The sequence below is a fragment of the Phocoena phocoena genome, chromosome 12, assembly GCF_963924675.1.
Source record: "Phocoena phocoena chromosome 12, mPhoPho1.1, whole genome shotgun sequence".
In the NCBI taxonomy this organism is placed as follows: Eukaryota; Metazoa; Chordata; class Mammalia; order Artiodactyla; family Phocoenidae; genus Phocoena; species Phocoena phocoena.
Window position 1 is genome coordinate 76,263,704 of NC_089230.1, and position 18,743 is coordinate 76,282,446.

Below are 18,743 nucleotides of genomic sequence, written 5' to 3' on the forward strand. Positions count from 1 at the left end.
AGCATTTTTTTTTTTTCCAAATAGCAATTCTTTTCATCCCTGTCACTTGGTTCTGATCACACATTGTTGTGATTTCTGGAACAACAGTGATTTCTGGAAACATCTGTAGGGGTCTGGAGGACTTATGGGGGTAAGAGTTTCCATTACCGAGAGGAGGCTAGAACACCTAATTTTTTCTACAGTGCGGCAAAGCTCTTTAGCCCTTTGTCAACCAACATTGCTTTTTTTTCCTTTCTGATCAAAATATTCTAAGAGCCTGGCAGACTGATTTCAAGGACACCACCTAGGCAGCCTGAAGAGAAGCAGGTCTGAGCGATCCTGGCATCAACCACAACCTGGGGCAGATCCAGTACTTTCTCTCTGAGGGTGCCACCCATTATCACTCAGTTACTCAGGAGGCACACCTGTAACAGGTGACAGTCCCTCCGGGTGAGTGAGGCAACTGCAGGCAATTCTGAAAACAAGGAAAAAACCCACCACGGTCCTGATTCGGTTTAAAGCACTCATGCAATCCCATTAGACCCACGTCTTCCCCAAACACCTTTTCCATGGCAAGCAAAGTTACTGATAATGCACGTGGCTTCTGTCACAGTGATGCATTAGGTGAGCAGGTGTGTGCTGAGTACCAGGGGCGCTCCAGAATGCATCTCCGTCCTCTTCCGCTTGTCTTCGCTAAGGTTCTGCCTATTTATTTTAAAAAAAAAAAAAAAGCCAGTTATTGCATTGTGTGGGCAAGAAATTTCACCCTGGCGGTGATATTTTAAATGTCGGGAACAGAGATGTTGGAAATCACCGCCATGTGATGGATCAGAGCAAATAAATCCTGGGTTCAGGGATCAGAGCCCAGAGTTAAGTCACACCCACCTGACCTGCCAAATATAAAAGTGGAAAGAAAGCCACATGTTTTCAACTGAGGAAACTCCTCTGAGGTACTGTTCCACTCACACCTGGGTGAGTGGCGTGGCCGGGGGTTACCTTACTCAGGGGCCCTGCGGAGGGTGACCTGAGGGGACAAACGGCACTGGAATGGCCATACCTATTGGTAAATAGCTGATACCCTTCTCCCCCAAGTGCTACCATGATCCAGCCACTGGATGGCTGACCCCTGGCATCGGCTGGGAGTGGGCCTCTGAGACCTGCTCCCCGGCTGGTCAGTGCTCAAGGTTTACTGGTGGTTGCGTATTTTCAACATCACCCCTGAATGGCAGGGATCCGAAAGCAGAAACTTCCATTTCAGGCTCTGCTTTGAACCTGTTACGATAAGAAGACTGATGATTTTCTACCTGAAAAGTATTGGTGAAAAGGCCTTCTTTTCTTTTCGGTAGGTACCACGCTGGGCTCCAGCTGGCCACAGAAGGATGTGGGACCCCCTCCACCCCCCACCAGGGCTGCAACAATTCAAATTCTGGAGAAAAGTGGGAAATCTGTATTTTAAGTATCAGCAACCCACCTGAAGTCTTTAAAAAAGAGTCCGTGCAGGACAAACACATCCAGAACCAATGTGGCCTGCAGGCCGCTCTTCCGTGGTCTCCTACCCGCCTCTGCCCCATCCACTTTGGAGAACTGCCCAGGGTCTAGAGTTGGGTCTGTGAATGTTCTTTTCCTAGGGACCTTCTCTCCCCTCACTGTGCGAGAGCAATTAGATGCTAATTGAGTCTTTATACGTCCCCTGGCGGGCTTGCTCGCCTGGTCTTCCGTGTGTGTACTGCAGAGAGGGTAGGAAAGGAGACAGGAAAGGGGGCTCCATCTTTTGGTACATTACACCCGTGAATGCTCCGTCTAGGCCTTAGAGGGTAGACTGTATAATGAATTACTACCAAGGTACAAAATGACTAACTAGAAAGGGGGAAAATGCTGACTCGCTCTTAAAGATATTTGCACTTCTTTCCTACGGAGGTGAAGTATGAGTTGCTATTAACCCTTAAGGCCCTGAATGGCTCACGAGAGGGGATGGCACACACACTGGCACCGTGGCCTTCCACTCTGGTTCCGTGGGCCCCTGCTCTTGTCTGACTGACTCAGGTGCCTGAAAGCGGGGGGCTGAATGGGTGGAGGTGCCTAGCGCCCTCACTGACCATGGAATGGTCTCCTGCAATCAAGCAAACCTCAATGGCATCAAGACCAACTCCCATGACCGTTAAGTCATGTGAGAATGCATATCCTACAGGTCATAGGTTTCCTGAAAAACTTCTAAGAGAATAAATATTTTCAAAGAGTAAAAAAGTCAGCCCGAAGCCTCTCAAAGGAACCTACATCTTCAGGGAAAATGAGAGCAAAGATGGCAAGCACGCAGTATTTTTCAAAGGTTTTTGCACAGACGCTGGTGTCCGCTGGATTTATGCATCCGTTAGACTGCTCCTACCCCAGTTTATTCCAGTTCTCTGAAGATAAATCTGGATGGTTTACATGTCTTTGCACGAAACATGTTACAAAAATACTTTCATTTTCCTAAGTATTCCAGTGTTCCATCTTTATAAAGATAGTTTTAAGAGCCTTTAAGGGTTTTCTGTGTGGGTTTTGTCTCTGTTTAAAACATGTGCACAGAAACCACCCACAAGCATCTGTGGACTTACTGATGTATAACAAAGCATGATTTCACATCGGCGAGGAACTACAGGTGCTGTTGTATAATTTTTATTATTGATAGTCTCTGTCTTCCTCCCACAAGTGTTCCAGAAACGGCACAAATCCTGGGTAGCCTCAAAAGACCTATTACTTACAGATATCAAAGTTCCCAGCAATGTACTTTCATTTCAATTCAGTGTTACAAACAGAAGCTTTAGAATTCAGTTTCAATTTGAAATACAGTCAAAACCTCAATTGCTATGTATATCAAGACTGCAAGGAAATACACCAAAGATGTTTATGTGGTTTTCTCTGGTGACTTTTTATTTTCTACTTTGTACTTTTTTGCATTTTCCCAATTTTTCTACATGAGCCTAGGCTACTTTCATAATCAGAAAAAAAATAGTATTTCTGAAGTGGAAATAACAATCAAAATACTGCCTTATTTAATAAAGAAATGTTATTTTTTATTTTGAAAGTGAATCCATGTGCTTCACAAAGGTACCATAATATATATCATCTATAGCTCTAAATATTAGAAAAGTTTGAGCCTTTTACATTTGCTAAAAGACACATGACATAATAGAGTGGCTTCAAAAACACTCTGATTAGTTTAGGAATTGCCCTTTTTTTCAAGGTTGACCATTTGTTATTGCAAACCACGTCCCTTCCAATGTAAAAGACTTAAGTTGCAGACGACCTTAAAAACATGGCTTTGATACTATTTCAAAAAATGTAAAGTAATGTGAATTTGCACTTTAAAATAAAAAGCACCTACTGTTTTTTGCTACCTTAAATTTTTCTTGGAAGAAGGAGATATAAATTATAAATAAACTGAATTTTAAATAAAGATAAACTCTAATATACAGCAACAATTGAAAATGGGAAAGAAAAAAAACTGGCTTCCTTGTGTGTCTTTATTTACCCTGAGCAGTCCTAACTGTGTATTTGAGAAAGCAAAAACTGAAAATTTAGGAGACTAGATATGCACTCCTCCAACCTCAATCCCTAAGAACAACTCAAGAAAGATACATCTTACAACAAGAAAAGACTGACCTACCTTTGATGCCAACTGTGATTTGAGGCCTAAGAATGAAAAGACTGTGTTGCTTTCCTTGGATTCAAAGAAACTGTCATAATCCTAGAAAAAAGAGGAGGAGAAAATAAACAAAAGCAAACGACTGTATTTGGTGCTGTTGACAAAGTCTCTATGTAGATAAAAAAATGTACCACTACTCCATCCAGGCCAGGGAAAAGCTACATAAATCTACTGGATTTGCTCTGTTTGAGCCTCAACATTTGAGCATGATGATGAAGGTAACAACTTTTTAATCCAAAGTCTGTGGCAGGATTAAAATGGAAAACATTGAGGACAGAAACCAAATCAGAACATGCTCCCTCGAGTGTCAAACTAACATTTCTTTGTGTGGAGTCACTCTGACCTAAGCTTTTACTTAAGCATTTCAATCTGGAAGGCTGCCTCCCAATTCCACTCTTGATACTTTGTTACCTAGGGCTTAAAACAAAAAAAAAAATCACTGTGTAAACAGAAAAGCCATAAAGGTCTCCGTGTGTCAAAGTCGAGCGCTTCTATTCTGCTTTTGAAGTTTTCCACATTCCTTGAGACTGTCTTCAGAGAGAATAAAAAGATCAAACAAAAACTAGAGGAAACTATATTCTCTATAACATTTATCTTTACCTCACAGAATCATTTTTCTCCTCCTTTCAGGAGAGAAGCCATTAAGGAATTCTGGCCAGTGTGTCCATCAGTTGTTTTCTTTTCAGAAGCTTGCATGTGTTAATACTATTGGACATAGTTGCTAAGGCGGTGTGAAGCAGTCTTAAAATTGGAGAGAAATCCCTTGGATAATTTTAGGCAGAGGGTAAATATCACAGGCAGACAACGATCAGAATCACCTGTAGGCAACTGCTTTGTGCTTAGGGCCAGATCATCAGCACATCCTTAATCCCAGCTACCGCCCACCAGGTTAGAGACTCGCGCAGAGCAAAGAAATACGGTACCCAAGTTTGACAGCTGATAGGTAACGAAGCTGAGATTTGGGCCCAAGTTTCACTGGTGTTGAAATCAATGCTTTTTGTATGCTATGATGCTTCTTGCCCAAGAGGAAACCAGGTATGGGGTACCCTGTATATCAGAGTCACTGAGCCCTCACGAACCCACTGCTGAGCTGGGTCAATGGCATGACAAATACTTTTGAAACCTGTTTAGGAATCTAAATGAGAGTGGATGACTTAGAGTGGAGATCTGCTTCTTGCAAAGCAGGCCTCAGCTGAAGAAAAATCTTTGAATTATTTGACTCTGTGTAGAGATTCTCTTGTCCAAGTGCTTTAGCAAGTTGAGCCTCGTGTGGTTTGAAGGCAGCTTGATTGCAGTTCCCGGTCATCTCAGCCTCAGGCCTTGCGGGCACTGCTCCTGATCCTGAAGCGGTCACTCCTGCTGTCATTTCGGGTCAGCCCTGAGGCCAGTCACCTGCAAAGGGAGGCCTTCCTTGACCATGCCGAGAAGAAGCAACACATCTGAAGGGGGGGCGCTCAGCAAATACCTCCTTGGAAAATGGCATTTTAGGCTGAAATGTGAAGAATGAATAGAATTGGCCAAGTAAAGGGTTGGGATAGGAGCCTCTGAGACGGGAAACAGCACTGGGGAAGAGCAGAGCTGGCAGATGTGACCGGGATCAGCAATGCACCAGACTCTGTAAACCAAAAAAACGATTTTGAATTTTATCTTAAGTACAAAAGGAAATCACGGACGGGTTCTGAGCAAGGGAGCAGAATGACCTATTTCCTTTAAGAAAATCTCCACGTTGACTGCGTGGGGAATGGCTGAGAGAGAGGGCAGCAAGAAGAGAAGCAGGGACAAGGGTTAGGAGTGCACTGGGGGAATTCAGGTAAGAGACGGAGGCAGCCTGAACCAGAGCCACTGTCATAAATACGGGATAGGACAGGCTGGAGATATATTTTGGAGGATTGATCATACTCAGTTGTGTAATTGGTGTAGAGGGTTAGGGAGAATTAAGAATTAAAGCAGCCCTCGGGCTTCTCTCGGGCTTCCCTGGTGGCGCAGTGGTTGACAGTCCGCCTGCCGATGCAGGGGACACGGGTTCGTGCCCCGGTCCGGGAAGATCCCACATGCCGCGGAGCGGCAGGGCCCGTGAGCCATGGCCGCTGAGCCTGCGCGTCCGGAGCCTGTGCTCCGCAGCGGGAGAGGCCACAACAGTGAGAGGCCCACGTACCGCGCCTCCCCCGCAAAAAAAAAAGAATTAAAGCAGCTCTCGTACAACTCATCATCAAAAAACAAACAACCCAATTAAAAAGAGGTCAGAAGACCTGAATAAAACTTTTTCCAAACAAGAGAGACGGCCAACAGACACATGAAAAGATGTCCAACGTCGTTAATCATCAGGGAAAGGCAAATGGAAACCACAATGAGAGATCACCTCACGCCTGTCAGAATGGCCATCATCTAAAAGACCACAAATAACAAATGTGGTCGAGGGTGTGGAGGAAAGGAGCCCTCATGCACTGTTGTGGGAATGTAAATTAGTGCAGCCACTGTGCAGGACAGTGTGAAGAGTCCTCAAAAACCTAAAAATAGAACTACCATATCACCCAGCAATTCCACTCCTGGGCATATATCCGAAGAAAACGAAAACATTAATTCAAAAAGATTTACGCACCCCAATGTTCACTGCAGCATTATTTACAACAGCCAAGATATGGCAGCAACTTAAGTGTCCATATCAACAGACGAATGGACAGAGAAGATGTGGTATGTATACACCATGGAATATTACTCAGCCATAAAAAAGAATGACATTTTTTCCATTGGACTTGCAGGGTATTACGCTTAATGAAATAAGACAGAGAAAGACAAATACTGTATGATATCACTTATATGTGGAATCTAAAAAATAAAACAAACTAGTGATTATAGCAGAAAAGAAACAGACTCACAGACATAGAGAAAAAACTAGTTGTTACCAGTGGGGAGAGGGAAGGGGGAGGGGTAAGGTAGGGGTAGGGGATAAAGAGGTACAAACTACTATGTATTATAAAATAAATAAGCTACAAGGATATATTGTACAGCACAGGGAATATAGCCAATATTTTATAATAGCTATAAATGGAGCATAACCTTTAAAAATTGTGAATCACTACGTTGTACACCTGAAACACTGTAAAAACTATACCGCAATTAAAAATTTTTTGGAAAAAAAATTTAAAGCAGCTCTGAGCTTTGTGACTTGATGGGAAAGACCAGAGAAAAAGCAGGTTTGAGGGTAAGGTTGGAGTCGAGTTTTAAAATGTTAAGTTTGAGAAACTGTATGAGACACTGAGTGAAGACGATCTCAGTGGGGCAGTTGGAGGTTCCGACTGACTCTAGGTATTACAGATTTCATAGAAACTTATGGAAAATTGGATAACTTTTAATAAGAAAAACTATGTCTCAATTTGATGTAGAATTTTAGGCAAAATCCCATGAACTGAAAATGTTACCACTATTCTTTGTAACAAAGACAGTTCCAAATAATTGAGTAGCATTTCATTGACCTGGGCTCAAGAAATAACCCTGTTTGACCCACACTTTCTCTATCTGATCGTTTGTTGCTTATATTCAAAAGCAACTTCTTCAAGACTTCCTTCAAGACTTCTCATTGCTCCTTGGGGGAGAAGAGGGGTCTTGAACTTCTACCTGCACCAACCACTGTCTGGGTCACAGCTTCACTTCTGGGAAACTGAGTGGTACATACACTCAGTCAACTATAGATGAGATGTCCAGCAATCTACTAGCTGAGTTATGACCTTGACCAACTCCTTTAACCTCCTCGGACTGCTTCTTCCTTTCTGTATCAGATACGACCAAAGTCCCTTGAAGTTCCAGAATTCTAAAAAATAATGGAGCATTCAGTGGAGTTGCTCTTAAATGGGCCGTTAGCTGTGTCCAGATGTGAAGTCCAGCCTATGTATTCCAGTTCCTAGTGATACCTGTTTGAAGAGCTTACCTCTCTCTGAACAGGAAACAGGTTTAACCAAATAGGAGAGGGAAAGGGCAAAAGTGAGAGAAAAAAAACTAAGGACTAGTCAACAAAATGTCGTCCCTGTTCTTGAATTCTGAAAGGGCTTTACCTGTTTCTACCTGATAAATAATCTCTGATGTCAGTGTGAAAACGCAAGAATGAAAAAAGTAATAATACAAGAAATGAAAAATGAGAAACAGTGCCTGACTCAATGTCTATAAATGCAGTGTGAATTTTACTTTGAAGACAGAAGTGCTGGGACTTCCCTGATGGTCCAGTGGTTAAGACTCCACACTCCCAATGCAGGGGGCATGGGTTCGAACCCCGGTGCGGGAACTAAGATCCTGCATGCCGTGCGGCGAGGCCAAAAAAAAACAGAAACAAAAACAAAACAACAAAAAAGGAAGTGCTAACATGAAAATACAGCGTATGCAAAAGATCAAAAGGCAAGTTACGAGACTTGATATGTATAATTCAGGTTGCAGTGTTTATATTAAAAACCTTAATCTTAAAATGATTACAATTCTCCAAATCACAAAGCTAGAAATAAGGTCAACTTTCACAAGCGAGCTTCATACATATAAAACAAAACAGAGAATACATACGTGTAGAGAAAATTTGTAAACAATCCATTTAACCACACTGAACCAAAACTGTTCTCATAAATGTTAGTCACCAACAAAGGTATTTAGAAATGTCAGATATTAAGAAATCTCAGAATGGCAACATTTCTTATTTATATAAAAAATTCTCTTGAACTGTATTTCTGTCATAAAAGTTATAACCATTATTTTTAGTTTATGAACCTTTAACTCAGGGCCACATCACCACGGCCGGGGGACTTCTTACCGAATATTAAACTGGATGCTCCCAACAGTTTAGAAATTGTCACCCAAGGTAATAAACTCCCAAAGTGACAAACATAAAATTCGGTAATTGACTTTAAAAGCAATCATTTTTAAAAGTCAACGTGAGAATAGTACCTGACACACACCAGGCAAACTGGGGGATGAGTTGTGTCTGCTAATTAATGACCGACATGCCATGTTTTAGGTAATCTTGTGCTAATAATGTAATCTGATTAAATCCTATTTCTACTCTATTACTTACTGATTTAAAGAATTATGTAAAATATTTACTTTCTGACATACAAAAGCTTTTGAATGGCCTGTTGAATCTCAAATTGTAAGAAGTTAAATCACCTTCTTTGTCATGTTGACGCAAAGTTCTGAACACCCTCTTTTAGAGGTAATAAACTAAATACTATGATGTGAAATAATATGAGTAAAATAGTACTAGAAATCTTAAAATCACTTTCTATTAAGATAGAAGTTCTCTTATATCCTGGCCTTAGACATTCCCCAATAAAAGAGAAAGATCTGCTTCCTTATCAAATTCATTTCAGTTATCAGGCTTATATCTTAAAAGAAACAAACCACACTAGAGCTCATACTGCAAAAGTTAAAAGCACTGTATTTTAAAAACTCACTATAAAGTTTCTAAATGGGCTTGTTGAGTTCCTTATAGTCAAAGACACTCTCTCTGAAGTGTTTGCAAATACATGTCTGCAAATTGAACACTGTAAGACAGTCAACCTCCTGTGACTATAAAATGTAACGATCAGTTAATATCACCTTTGGAGGAGAGTACAAATACATAAAGCATATTCAAGAAAAAAAATCATTCAGTTTCAGAAGCTGGAACATTTTTAACTACATTTAAAACAAAGGCTGAAAAATTCACTTTGTTTCTAGTGCCAAATGAAAAGAAAAAATTCTGGGTTACAAAGATATCAGCATAACTGAGCACTGTTACTAATGGAATATTTACCTAAATGCTACAATTTTAAGAAGAATAAAGCAAGCTAAATAGCTGTTAAAGAGAAAAAGGAAAAAAAAAAAAGGCTTCCATTACCTACACTTCTGTTTGCGTTTAAGTGAAAACCAATGTTAAGAGACATTTATAAGCTCATGATAAAATCTACAACAGGTAGAGCTCACAGTAGTCTCATTCTTCCACAGAGCTTACTTAAGGACATTACCCGTTCCTACGGTTAGACTATTATGGACTGGACAAGCATTTGAGACAAAGGCCTTAAAGTTCTTTGCCCTTTTCGCGTTCCCTCAGAGAACAGCGAGGAAAACCCACAGCAGCCACTCTGAAAAGCTGCATCGCTTCCCACGCTAAGTCGATAACAAGTGACAGACCCGTATTATTTCTACATGCCAAGGGTCTTTCCAAACAGAAGGTTGCAGGGAACAAAAACAACACGTGGCCCGCAAGGAAATGGTGGCAGCAAGCACTTCTAAACGAGCCAAAGCAAATTTGGTTTACCCCAAAGGAGAAATTAAAGAAAAAAATTCCTCCTGAGACTACAAGAGCTACCGCTGCTGCTGCTGTAAATGGGCAGAGACTCCTTCCTCCTGAAATTTCTTTCAAGCCTGAGGGTAGCCTCTGAGCAGAATTTTTTGATTCAGTGGTTAAGAACCATTAATGCTATATTCCATTTTGTGAAATCTTGATAGAGGAGGAAAGAATATTTGACAGCTCCAATCCCGGTAGGATATATAAGATGTAGCTGTCTAAAACAGCTTCATTCAGCAATTTTTAGGCCAAATACCAAAAATATGAGTAAGCCCAAAGCTGAAGACTTAAAATTCCTAACACATTTAACATTTCTGACCATTCTGATACGAGACGGCAGAGCAAGCAAATACATCTACCCAAGCACCCACTGAAATTGGATGGGAAACAATTTTGTGCTAAACACAGGAAAAGCAACCAGCAATAGAAGTTTAAGAAATACTCAGAGGAGTAAGTGAAAAGGCTAAAATCAATTAAGAAAATCTCATAAATATCTGTGTCGCTCTTCAAGCCACAGGAATTTAGTAATATAGGATTATACACCTTCCTCTGCGACCACTCACACAGCTAAGCGGTTCTGTAGAGAATATTTATATGTTTATAACAATATAACTGTGGTATATTCACATAGCGTACAATAGTTATTATAATTACAGATGAGTATGTGACCGTTATAAACTTTAGCAGTGCAGAGTGTGCGTGCACACGTGTGTAAGTCAAAACGGGGGAGAAATGAGAGAAGCTATAAGAATGCAAGTTTCTCCTCTTCCAAAGAAAACAGTAAATACTATCTAATTTAAAATCAAGGAATATAGGGCTTCCCTGGTGGCGCAGTGGTTGGTTGAGAGTCCGCCTGCCAATGCAGGGGACACGGGTTCCTGCCCTGGTCGGGGAAGATCCCACATGCCGCGGAGCGGCTGCGCCCGTGAGCCATGGCCGCTGAGCCTGCGCGTCCGGAGCCTGTGCTCCGCAATGGGAGAGGCCGCAGCAGTGAGAGGCCCGCGTACCGCAAAAATAAATAAATAAATAAATCAAGGAACATAGATATTAGTCTATGAAACACAGAGTGGTGGTAACTTAAAACCACAAAGCAGAAACTCATAAAAGAGGCTACATCTTGGAAATCTGGGGGAGACTGACTTCACTTTGGACCCTCCCGTCAACAGACTTTATTGTCTCAACACTGATATTAACATGGCCTTAGTGTTTTAACAGTTTTGTTTTCTTTTCATTAACTTAAACTGTGTAAGGCTCAGAAAAGAGGAAAATTTTAATAAAAGGGAAACCGCCAGTTTGGGTATTAGTTAAGATACACTGCTAAACATGCAACGGGGGTGCCCTGAAATTGTCTGGACGAATACTGACACATTGAATATTTCAATATTCAGAGCACAAACCACAGTTTTCATGAAAGACATGTCCTAGGGATTCATCACTGTAGAATACTGAGACAAACATCTCAGTAAGGTGAACATGGGAGATTAAACATTTATAGACAGAAGAATAAAAACTAGGGTTATATAGAAGAGATAAGACTGCAAAGAATATCTAATTAAATTGCTATGCTTCTGGGCATCCAGCAATTAGCGATAAAGAGAATTGATAACTCCCTTCCCCACCACCCTTTCCTAGTATCCGTGAGGATGCCGCATGAGATCACGTGTAGTAAAACATCTGAAGGAGAAGATTCTCCTTGATTAGATAACTAATCTTTTAGACAGAAAACCTTGGAATACAGATTTTCAAATTCAGATCACAGGTCTCCTGAGAAAATTCTACCTGTGGGGTAGGCAAGCTTCTAATAGAGGTGATTTACCGAAAAGATTTCATTGTAAAATTTAGAAGAAGGTTCAATAAGCTTGCTTTTGAGAGATCTGGCTTTGAGTTTTATTAATAAACAAGAACGGAAACGCTCAGAACCTTGACAAGGCGAGACCCAACAGAATGGGTTAGCTACCTGCTTGGCTGAAAGTACCCACTTCTAGAACCAATTTTTGTTAAGTATGTTCTGTGTTCCCAACTTTCTGATAGGGACCAGATACTAAGACAAATATGCCACGTAGCCTGCTGAGGGTGAGTACAAGGAACTCAGAGACCAGCTGAAGGCAAAGGCATGAAAAAACATTCTGTGAACTAAAGGTCATAATAGGAGTAATGACACGCAGGTTTGCTGGGCATGGGGGAGGGGGAGGAATAACCAGAGTCCTAGTTAATTAGAGAGAGTCAATAGCAAGGCTCAGTGTGAACTGAGCTTTGAAAGGGAAACAAAGACAGAATTATGTAGGAGGTAAAACTTACAGGATTTGGTGACCAAGGGAGTATGGAGATGCGGAAAATGGGTGTGGGGTGACTTTCAGGGCTTTGCCTTGAACCTACATAAATAACATCCCTACTTTAGAGACAGACCACATCTCCTATGGGTAATGAAAATTTTTGACTTTAACTTTCCTTTTTATTTTTCTTATGGACTCTTAACAAAGTTCTATTAATTACTGCAGACAGCTGGACTTCAACATAGGTGGGTGATGATTACGTTAGTTCTGATAATCCACCCAGGGAAATAAGAGGCAACCTCTAAAAAATTAGTTTACAATGACATGGAAGCTATTTTTGTTGGGAGAACAAAGCAGGGCACAAAATGGTATATACACTATGATCATTTGTGAATTTTGGTAGTTGTGGAGAGTCCTGGAACCAATCCCTTAATCCCCTGCAGATACCAAGGGTATTTGTATGTATGTGTGTGTGTTGCGCGTGTAATCTTTTTTTTTTTTTTTTTTTTGCGGTACGCGGGCCTCTCACTGCTGTGGCCTCTTCCGTCGCGGAGCGCAGGATCCGGACGTGCGGGCTCAGCGGCCACAGCTCACGGGCCCAGCCGCTCTGCGGCATGTGGGATCCTCCCGGACTGGGGCACGAACCCGTGTCCCCTGCATCGGCAGGCGGACCCTCAACCACTGCGCCACCAGGGAAGCCCTGTGTGTGTAATGTTGTTAAAAATAAAGTTATATGTATGAGGCAGGGATTTGTAAAACTAATAATTAAGGGAGTTGGTTCTTCAGCTTCATAAAAGATCCCCAAACACACTTAAAATATATTATCCAGAGACAATCTTCTCAAGAGTCTTACATAAACACTGCACTTGGGAACAATACAACTGCATACATTTAGGTATACTTGTGGTGTGCTTCTGAACCTCTACCAATGGTTAGAAAATGCTAACACATCTTGTTTCCTTTCATACCTAAGAAAGAAAAGGAGAGGATACTCCACAAAGAACCACTGCTGGTCATTTAGCTTTTCTGTGCCTCATGAAGATTAGTCTTAACTTGTCTGTCGTCTACTTTCAGGCTCCATTAACCTAGGTAATATGGGGAAAGGCTGCCATAGCCGGCCCCCAAATCATTACTTAAACAAAACTAGTCAGTAGCTTTTTTTTTTTTTTTTTTGGCGCTATGCGGGCCTCTCTCTGTTGTGGCCTCTCCCGTTGCGGAGCGCAGGCTCAGCGGCCATGGGTCACGGGCCAGCCACTCCGCGGCATGTGGGATCTTCCCGGACTGGGGCACGAACCCGCGTCCCCTGCATCGGCAGGCGGACTCTCAACCACTGCGCCACCACAGAAGCCCTAGTCAGTAGCTTTAACGTAATCTTATTTGGTAATCTTATTTGGCTAGCAATACACCCAATGCTTGGGTACAAATTTAACATGCTACAAGTATCATCTAAAAGTGCAAAAAAAAGTAATTCAATAGTTTTAAAATATAAATAATTTTATCAGTTGCCTCATGGAAAATAATCAAATGGTTATTTTTCTATAAAAGTCTGCCTTCTGTCTCTCAGCTGAACTGTCCTCTCTTCATGAGACAGGACTTTACAGGAGTAGCTCCAGCCACACATTCTACCTCACTTCACCTCTCTCCCCACCTTCACCCAGAGCCCAGTTCTAAGTATTGGCCAAACATGCACCAGCTCATCTTGATTATCTGAATGGTCATTGGGTTCTTCCCCCTTGATGGCAAATCCACAAACTGGTTAATGTGACCCCAGTCAAATAAAATTTGGCTGCATTCCCATTTCTAACTACAAGGTTTTTTTTTTTAATAAAATGAAAGAATTAATAAATTCAATCAGCAAAGTTGCAGGACAGAAAAACAACACATAAAAATCACTCGTGTCTCTATACACCAGTAATACACGATTGGAAAAGGAAATTAGGAAAGTAATTCTATTTACAATAGCACCAAAAATGCCCACGAAACTTAGGAGTAAACCTAACCAAGGAGGTAAAAGACTTGTACACTAAAAGCTACAGAACATTGCTGAAAGAAATGAACGGAGACACAAAACATGAAAAGACACCCACGTTCACAGACTGGAAACTTAATATTGTTATGATGTCAATGCTACCCAAAGCAATCTAAAGATCCAACATATTCCCTATCAAAACCCTAATGGCATTTTTTGCAGAAATAGAAAAAAAAAACAAAACTCCTAAAATTCATACAGAATCTCAAGGGACCTCAAATAGCCAAAACAAGTTTGAAGAAGGACGAAGTTAAAGAAATCATACCTCCTAATTTCAAAACACATTACAAAGCGACAGTAATAAAAACTGTGGTACTGGCACAGACCAGTGCAACAGAATAGAGTCCAAAAAAATATAAACCCTCACATATATGGTCAAATGATCATGAACAAAGGTGCCAAGACCACTCAGTGGGGAAAGCACCGTCTCATCAACAAATGGTAACAGGAAACCTAGATATCCACACTCAAAAGAATGAAGTTGCACCCTTACCTTATACCATACACAAAAATTAACTAAAAATGAATTAAAGACCTAAACCTAAGACCCCAAACTACAAAATTGCTATAAGAAAACCTAGGGGAAAAGCTTCATGACACTGTATTTGGCAAGTAATGATTTCCTGGATATGACTTCAAAAGCACAGGCAACAAAAACAAAGACAGACAAATGGGACTACATTAAACTTAAAAACTCTTGTTCATCAAAAGATATAATCAACAGAGTGAAAGGCAACCTAAGAATGGGAGAAAATACCTGCAAAATACATATCTGATAAGAGGTTAGTATTCAGAATATACAAAGAACTCTTACAACTCAACAGCAAAAAGCCAAATAACCCAATTGAAAACTGGGCAAAGGACTTGAATAGACATTTCTCCAAAGATTATATACAAGCTCAACAACACTGATCATCAAAGAAATGCAAATCAAAGCCACAGTGAGATATCATCTCATGCCCATTAGCATGGCTACTCTCAAAACAAAACAAAAACAGAAAATAACAAGTGTTGGCAGGGATGTGGAGAAGTTAGAACTCTTGTACACCACTGATGGGTTTATAAAATGGTGTAACCACTATGGAAAACAGTACAGCAGTTCCTCAAAAAATTAACAGCAGAACTACCATATGATGCAGTACATACCCCCAAGAACTGAAAACAGGATCTTGAAGAGATATTTGCAAACTCATGTTCCTAGCATGGCTATTCACAATAGACAAGGGGTAGAAGCAACCCAGAGTCCATCAATGGATGAGTGGAAAAACAAAATGTGATATATACATACAATGGAGATCTTAAAAAGGAAGGAAATCTTGTCACATGCTTCAGTGCTATAGGCTAGATGTTTGTATCCCCCCAAAATTCAAACATTGAAATGCTGATGCCCAAAGACCTTTGGGAGGGGAGTAGGTCACGACAGCTGAGCCCTCATGGATGAGATTAATGCCTTTCATAGAACAGGTCTGGGACTTCCCTGGTGGCTCAGTGATTAAGAATCCACCTGCCAATGCAGGGGACATGGGTTCAATCCCTGGTCCAGGAAGATCCCACATGCTGTGGAGCAACTAAGCCAGTGCGCCACAACTACTGAGCCTGTGCTCTAGGGCCCGCAAGCCACAACTACTGAGCCCATGAGCCACAACTACTGAAGCCCATGTGCCTAGAGCCCGTGCTCCGCAACAAGAGAAGCCCCCGCAAGGAGAAGCCAGTGCACCACAACGAAGAGTAGCCCCTGCTCGCTGCAACTAGAGAAATCCCACGCACAGCAATGAAGACCCAACGCAGCCAAAAAAAAAAAGAGGACTGAGAGACCTCCCCTACCCCCTTCACCATGTGACGATACTACAGAAAGTTGGCAATCTGCAACCTAGAAGAGGGCCTTCACCTGAACCGAACCCTAATGTAACCCTGACCTTGGACTTAACTCTGAGAAATAAATTTCTATTGTTTGTAAGTTACCCAGTCTGTGGTATTTTGTTATAGCAGCCTGAACGGAGGGACTAAGACATACAAGATTGATGCACCTTGAGGGCATGATGCCAAGTGAAGTAAGACAGTCACAAAGGACAAATACTGGGACTCCCCTGGTGGTCCAGTAGTTAAGACTCCGCACTTCCACTGCAGGGGGCACGGGTCTGATCCCTGGTTGGGGAACTAAGATCCCGAATGCCTCGCAGCGTGGCCAGAAAACAAAAATAAACAAAGAAAACAAAGGACAAATACTACATGATTTCACTTTTATGAGGTCTCTAAAGTAGTCAAATTCATAGATATAGAAAGTAGAACGATGGTTATCGGGGGAGTGGGGTGGGGGAGGGGACAAACGAGTTATTTAATGGGTATAGAGTCTCAGTTCTGCAAGATGAAAAGGTTCTGGGGACCTGTTTTACAGCAATGTGAATACACTTAACATTACGCAACCGTACACTTAATAGTGGTTAAGATGATAAATTTTATGATGTATGTTCTTATCACAACAAAAAAATTTCAATAAAAAATATAAAGAAATCCGAGTTTTCTTTTTTCCTTCTGAATGGGGAGGGAGAAAAGAAATGGGAGGAAATGTTTTCCTTTTGTGTAGATATGTGTGTTTTTATTTCTAGTGCATTCCACACATGCCAGTTCCACAGAGAGAGAGAACAGAGTTTAAACCTTGAACGTGAGGATCTGAGCTTTCTAAAATGAGAAAAGCCTGTAGGCGTTGGGATGTTGACCTTTAGGAACCCATTTCCAGAGAAGAATCGTGCTTATGGTAGGACACTTCAGGGAAACAGCAAGAACAACCAGTCTGCCCCAAGAAGGGTTCTTGCCTACAAACAACTGAAATAGACACTGGCAACTTAAAAGGAAAAGAATGTATGAAGGTATAGCGGGGAGCTCACAGAATCCACGTTAAGCCTGGAGGACCAGTTCAGAAAATAGGAGGAACTTCCATGTCTGGGGAGCCAAGAACACACCCAGGCCACACCCCAGGACCAGCCTCCTTAGGACACCAGCCGTATGGTGTCCAGCCACCAGGCTCTGCCTGGCCCCATCACCCCTGGACACTCACTGGGCCACCTCCAACTAATGCTGTGTTTCGGCATCATTTCCTCAGTGTCCAAATCTGGGGTGGGAAGAACTGATTGGACACACCAGGGAGCTTCCATTCGGTGGGGAATTCCTCCCAATAGGCAGGATTTTCATGTGCTAAAGGAGCGAGAGAAGGCAGCTGTCCACACTGGTCAGCAAGCAGCTCAGCAGCTGTGTATGCCTCACATGCCTAGCTCACCCAGTTTAAAACAAAGCAATAAGTTTCCAGCCAATTCCAGGAAACAGGAGAATCTTCATGCTTACTGGATCCTGTCACTTGCAATATGGCAGGTTTCCACAGGTTATCCAACCAGATACGACCACGCATAAACCACTGCCGGGCAATGCAAGGTGCACAGAAGCAGGTGGGATGCACGAGGCCATGGTTCATTGCCCTCAGGTGTTTTTGCTTTTATCAAAATCGAATTTATTTGACCTTGGTAAGAGCAGACACTGTCTTCAAAACTCCTGCCAGAACAGACTATAAAGACAGAATGAATACACCAGCACTGCTGTCACAACTGCTACGGGACTGACACTGCTCAAGCAGCCATTTACCTAGCACAGTTTAATCAATATGGACGCCTCTAGCCAGCTCCCAGTCTACCTGAAAAAACTTCCATAGACTCTATAAGGCAAAGACACACAGAGATTTAGAAAGTCATAAAGAGGTGGAAATAAAGGGAAGGAATTAACTTTATTTCACATCACGTTCTTTTTTATTCATTGAATACATTCTTCTACTCAAAGGGCTCTGAAGACTTCGGCTTTTATGGTGATAGAGCAAAGATGTCTCTGCGTCCTTCCTCTTGAGAGGTCTATCAAACAAAAAGGACTAAAAAAAAAAACAGCAACAACTCCACTTTTAAAATAAACTTAGGAGATGTCAACAGCCCTGAACCACGTATGCAGGAAGTGGGTAGAGCAATGGAGAGGGAAGTCAAGAGCAGAGGATGGTCAAACCTCAGTGTCTGCAGAGGCAGTATCAACAAGAAATAAGCTGCATTATTATATAATAAAGGTTATTATTTTTGTGGAATTTTTTTACATCATGATCTCATATTAGGGAAAGTATATGGTTACCAAGAGTGTATTCCATTCATGATTACTCTAGAAAATGTACTTTTGTGCCTGCAGACCAAAATAAGATAATAGACGAAGATGTGTGTAAACTGTACAGTTCAAAATAAAGCTATCAGTCCAACAGTGCTAGAAAACTTAAAACAAAAATCCATTGGTTCTCTGTTCCTCAGACTTGGCGGCTGTGAAAATGCCTTTATTCTGGTCTTACAGTTGAATGGTAGTTTGGGTGGGTATAGAGTTTTAGGAGTACTTTAGAAACAGTGACAAATATCCTGGGAAGTGAGATGGATATTATCGTCCTTTGCTAAAGATGAG

General features: G+C 41.6%; 1 protein-coding gene across 1 annotated transcript in view; it reads right to left on the bottom strand.

Annotated features, from left to right (window-relative positions):
- Positions 1-318: 318 nt before the first annotated feature.
- SH3BGRL2 (SH3 domain binding glutamate rich protein like 2) overlaps positions 319-18,743 on the bottom strand; it is a 49,630-nt gene continuing 31,205 nt past the window's right edge. The window contains exons 3-4 of the mRNA XM_065889111.1: positions 3,626-3,706; positions 319-684 (exon numbers count right to left, since the gene is read on the bottom strand). Of these exons, the coding sequence (XP_065745183.1) occupies positions 673-684; positions 3,626-3,706 (93 nt within the window). The 3' untranslated portion in view covers positions 319-672. The remainder of the gene's footprint in view (positions 685-3,625; positions 3,707-18,743) is intronic.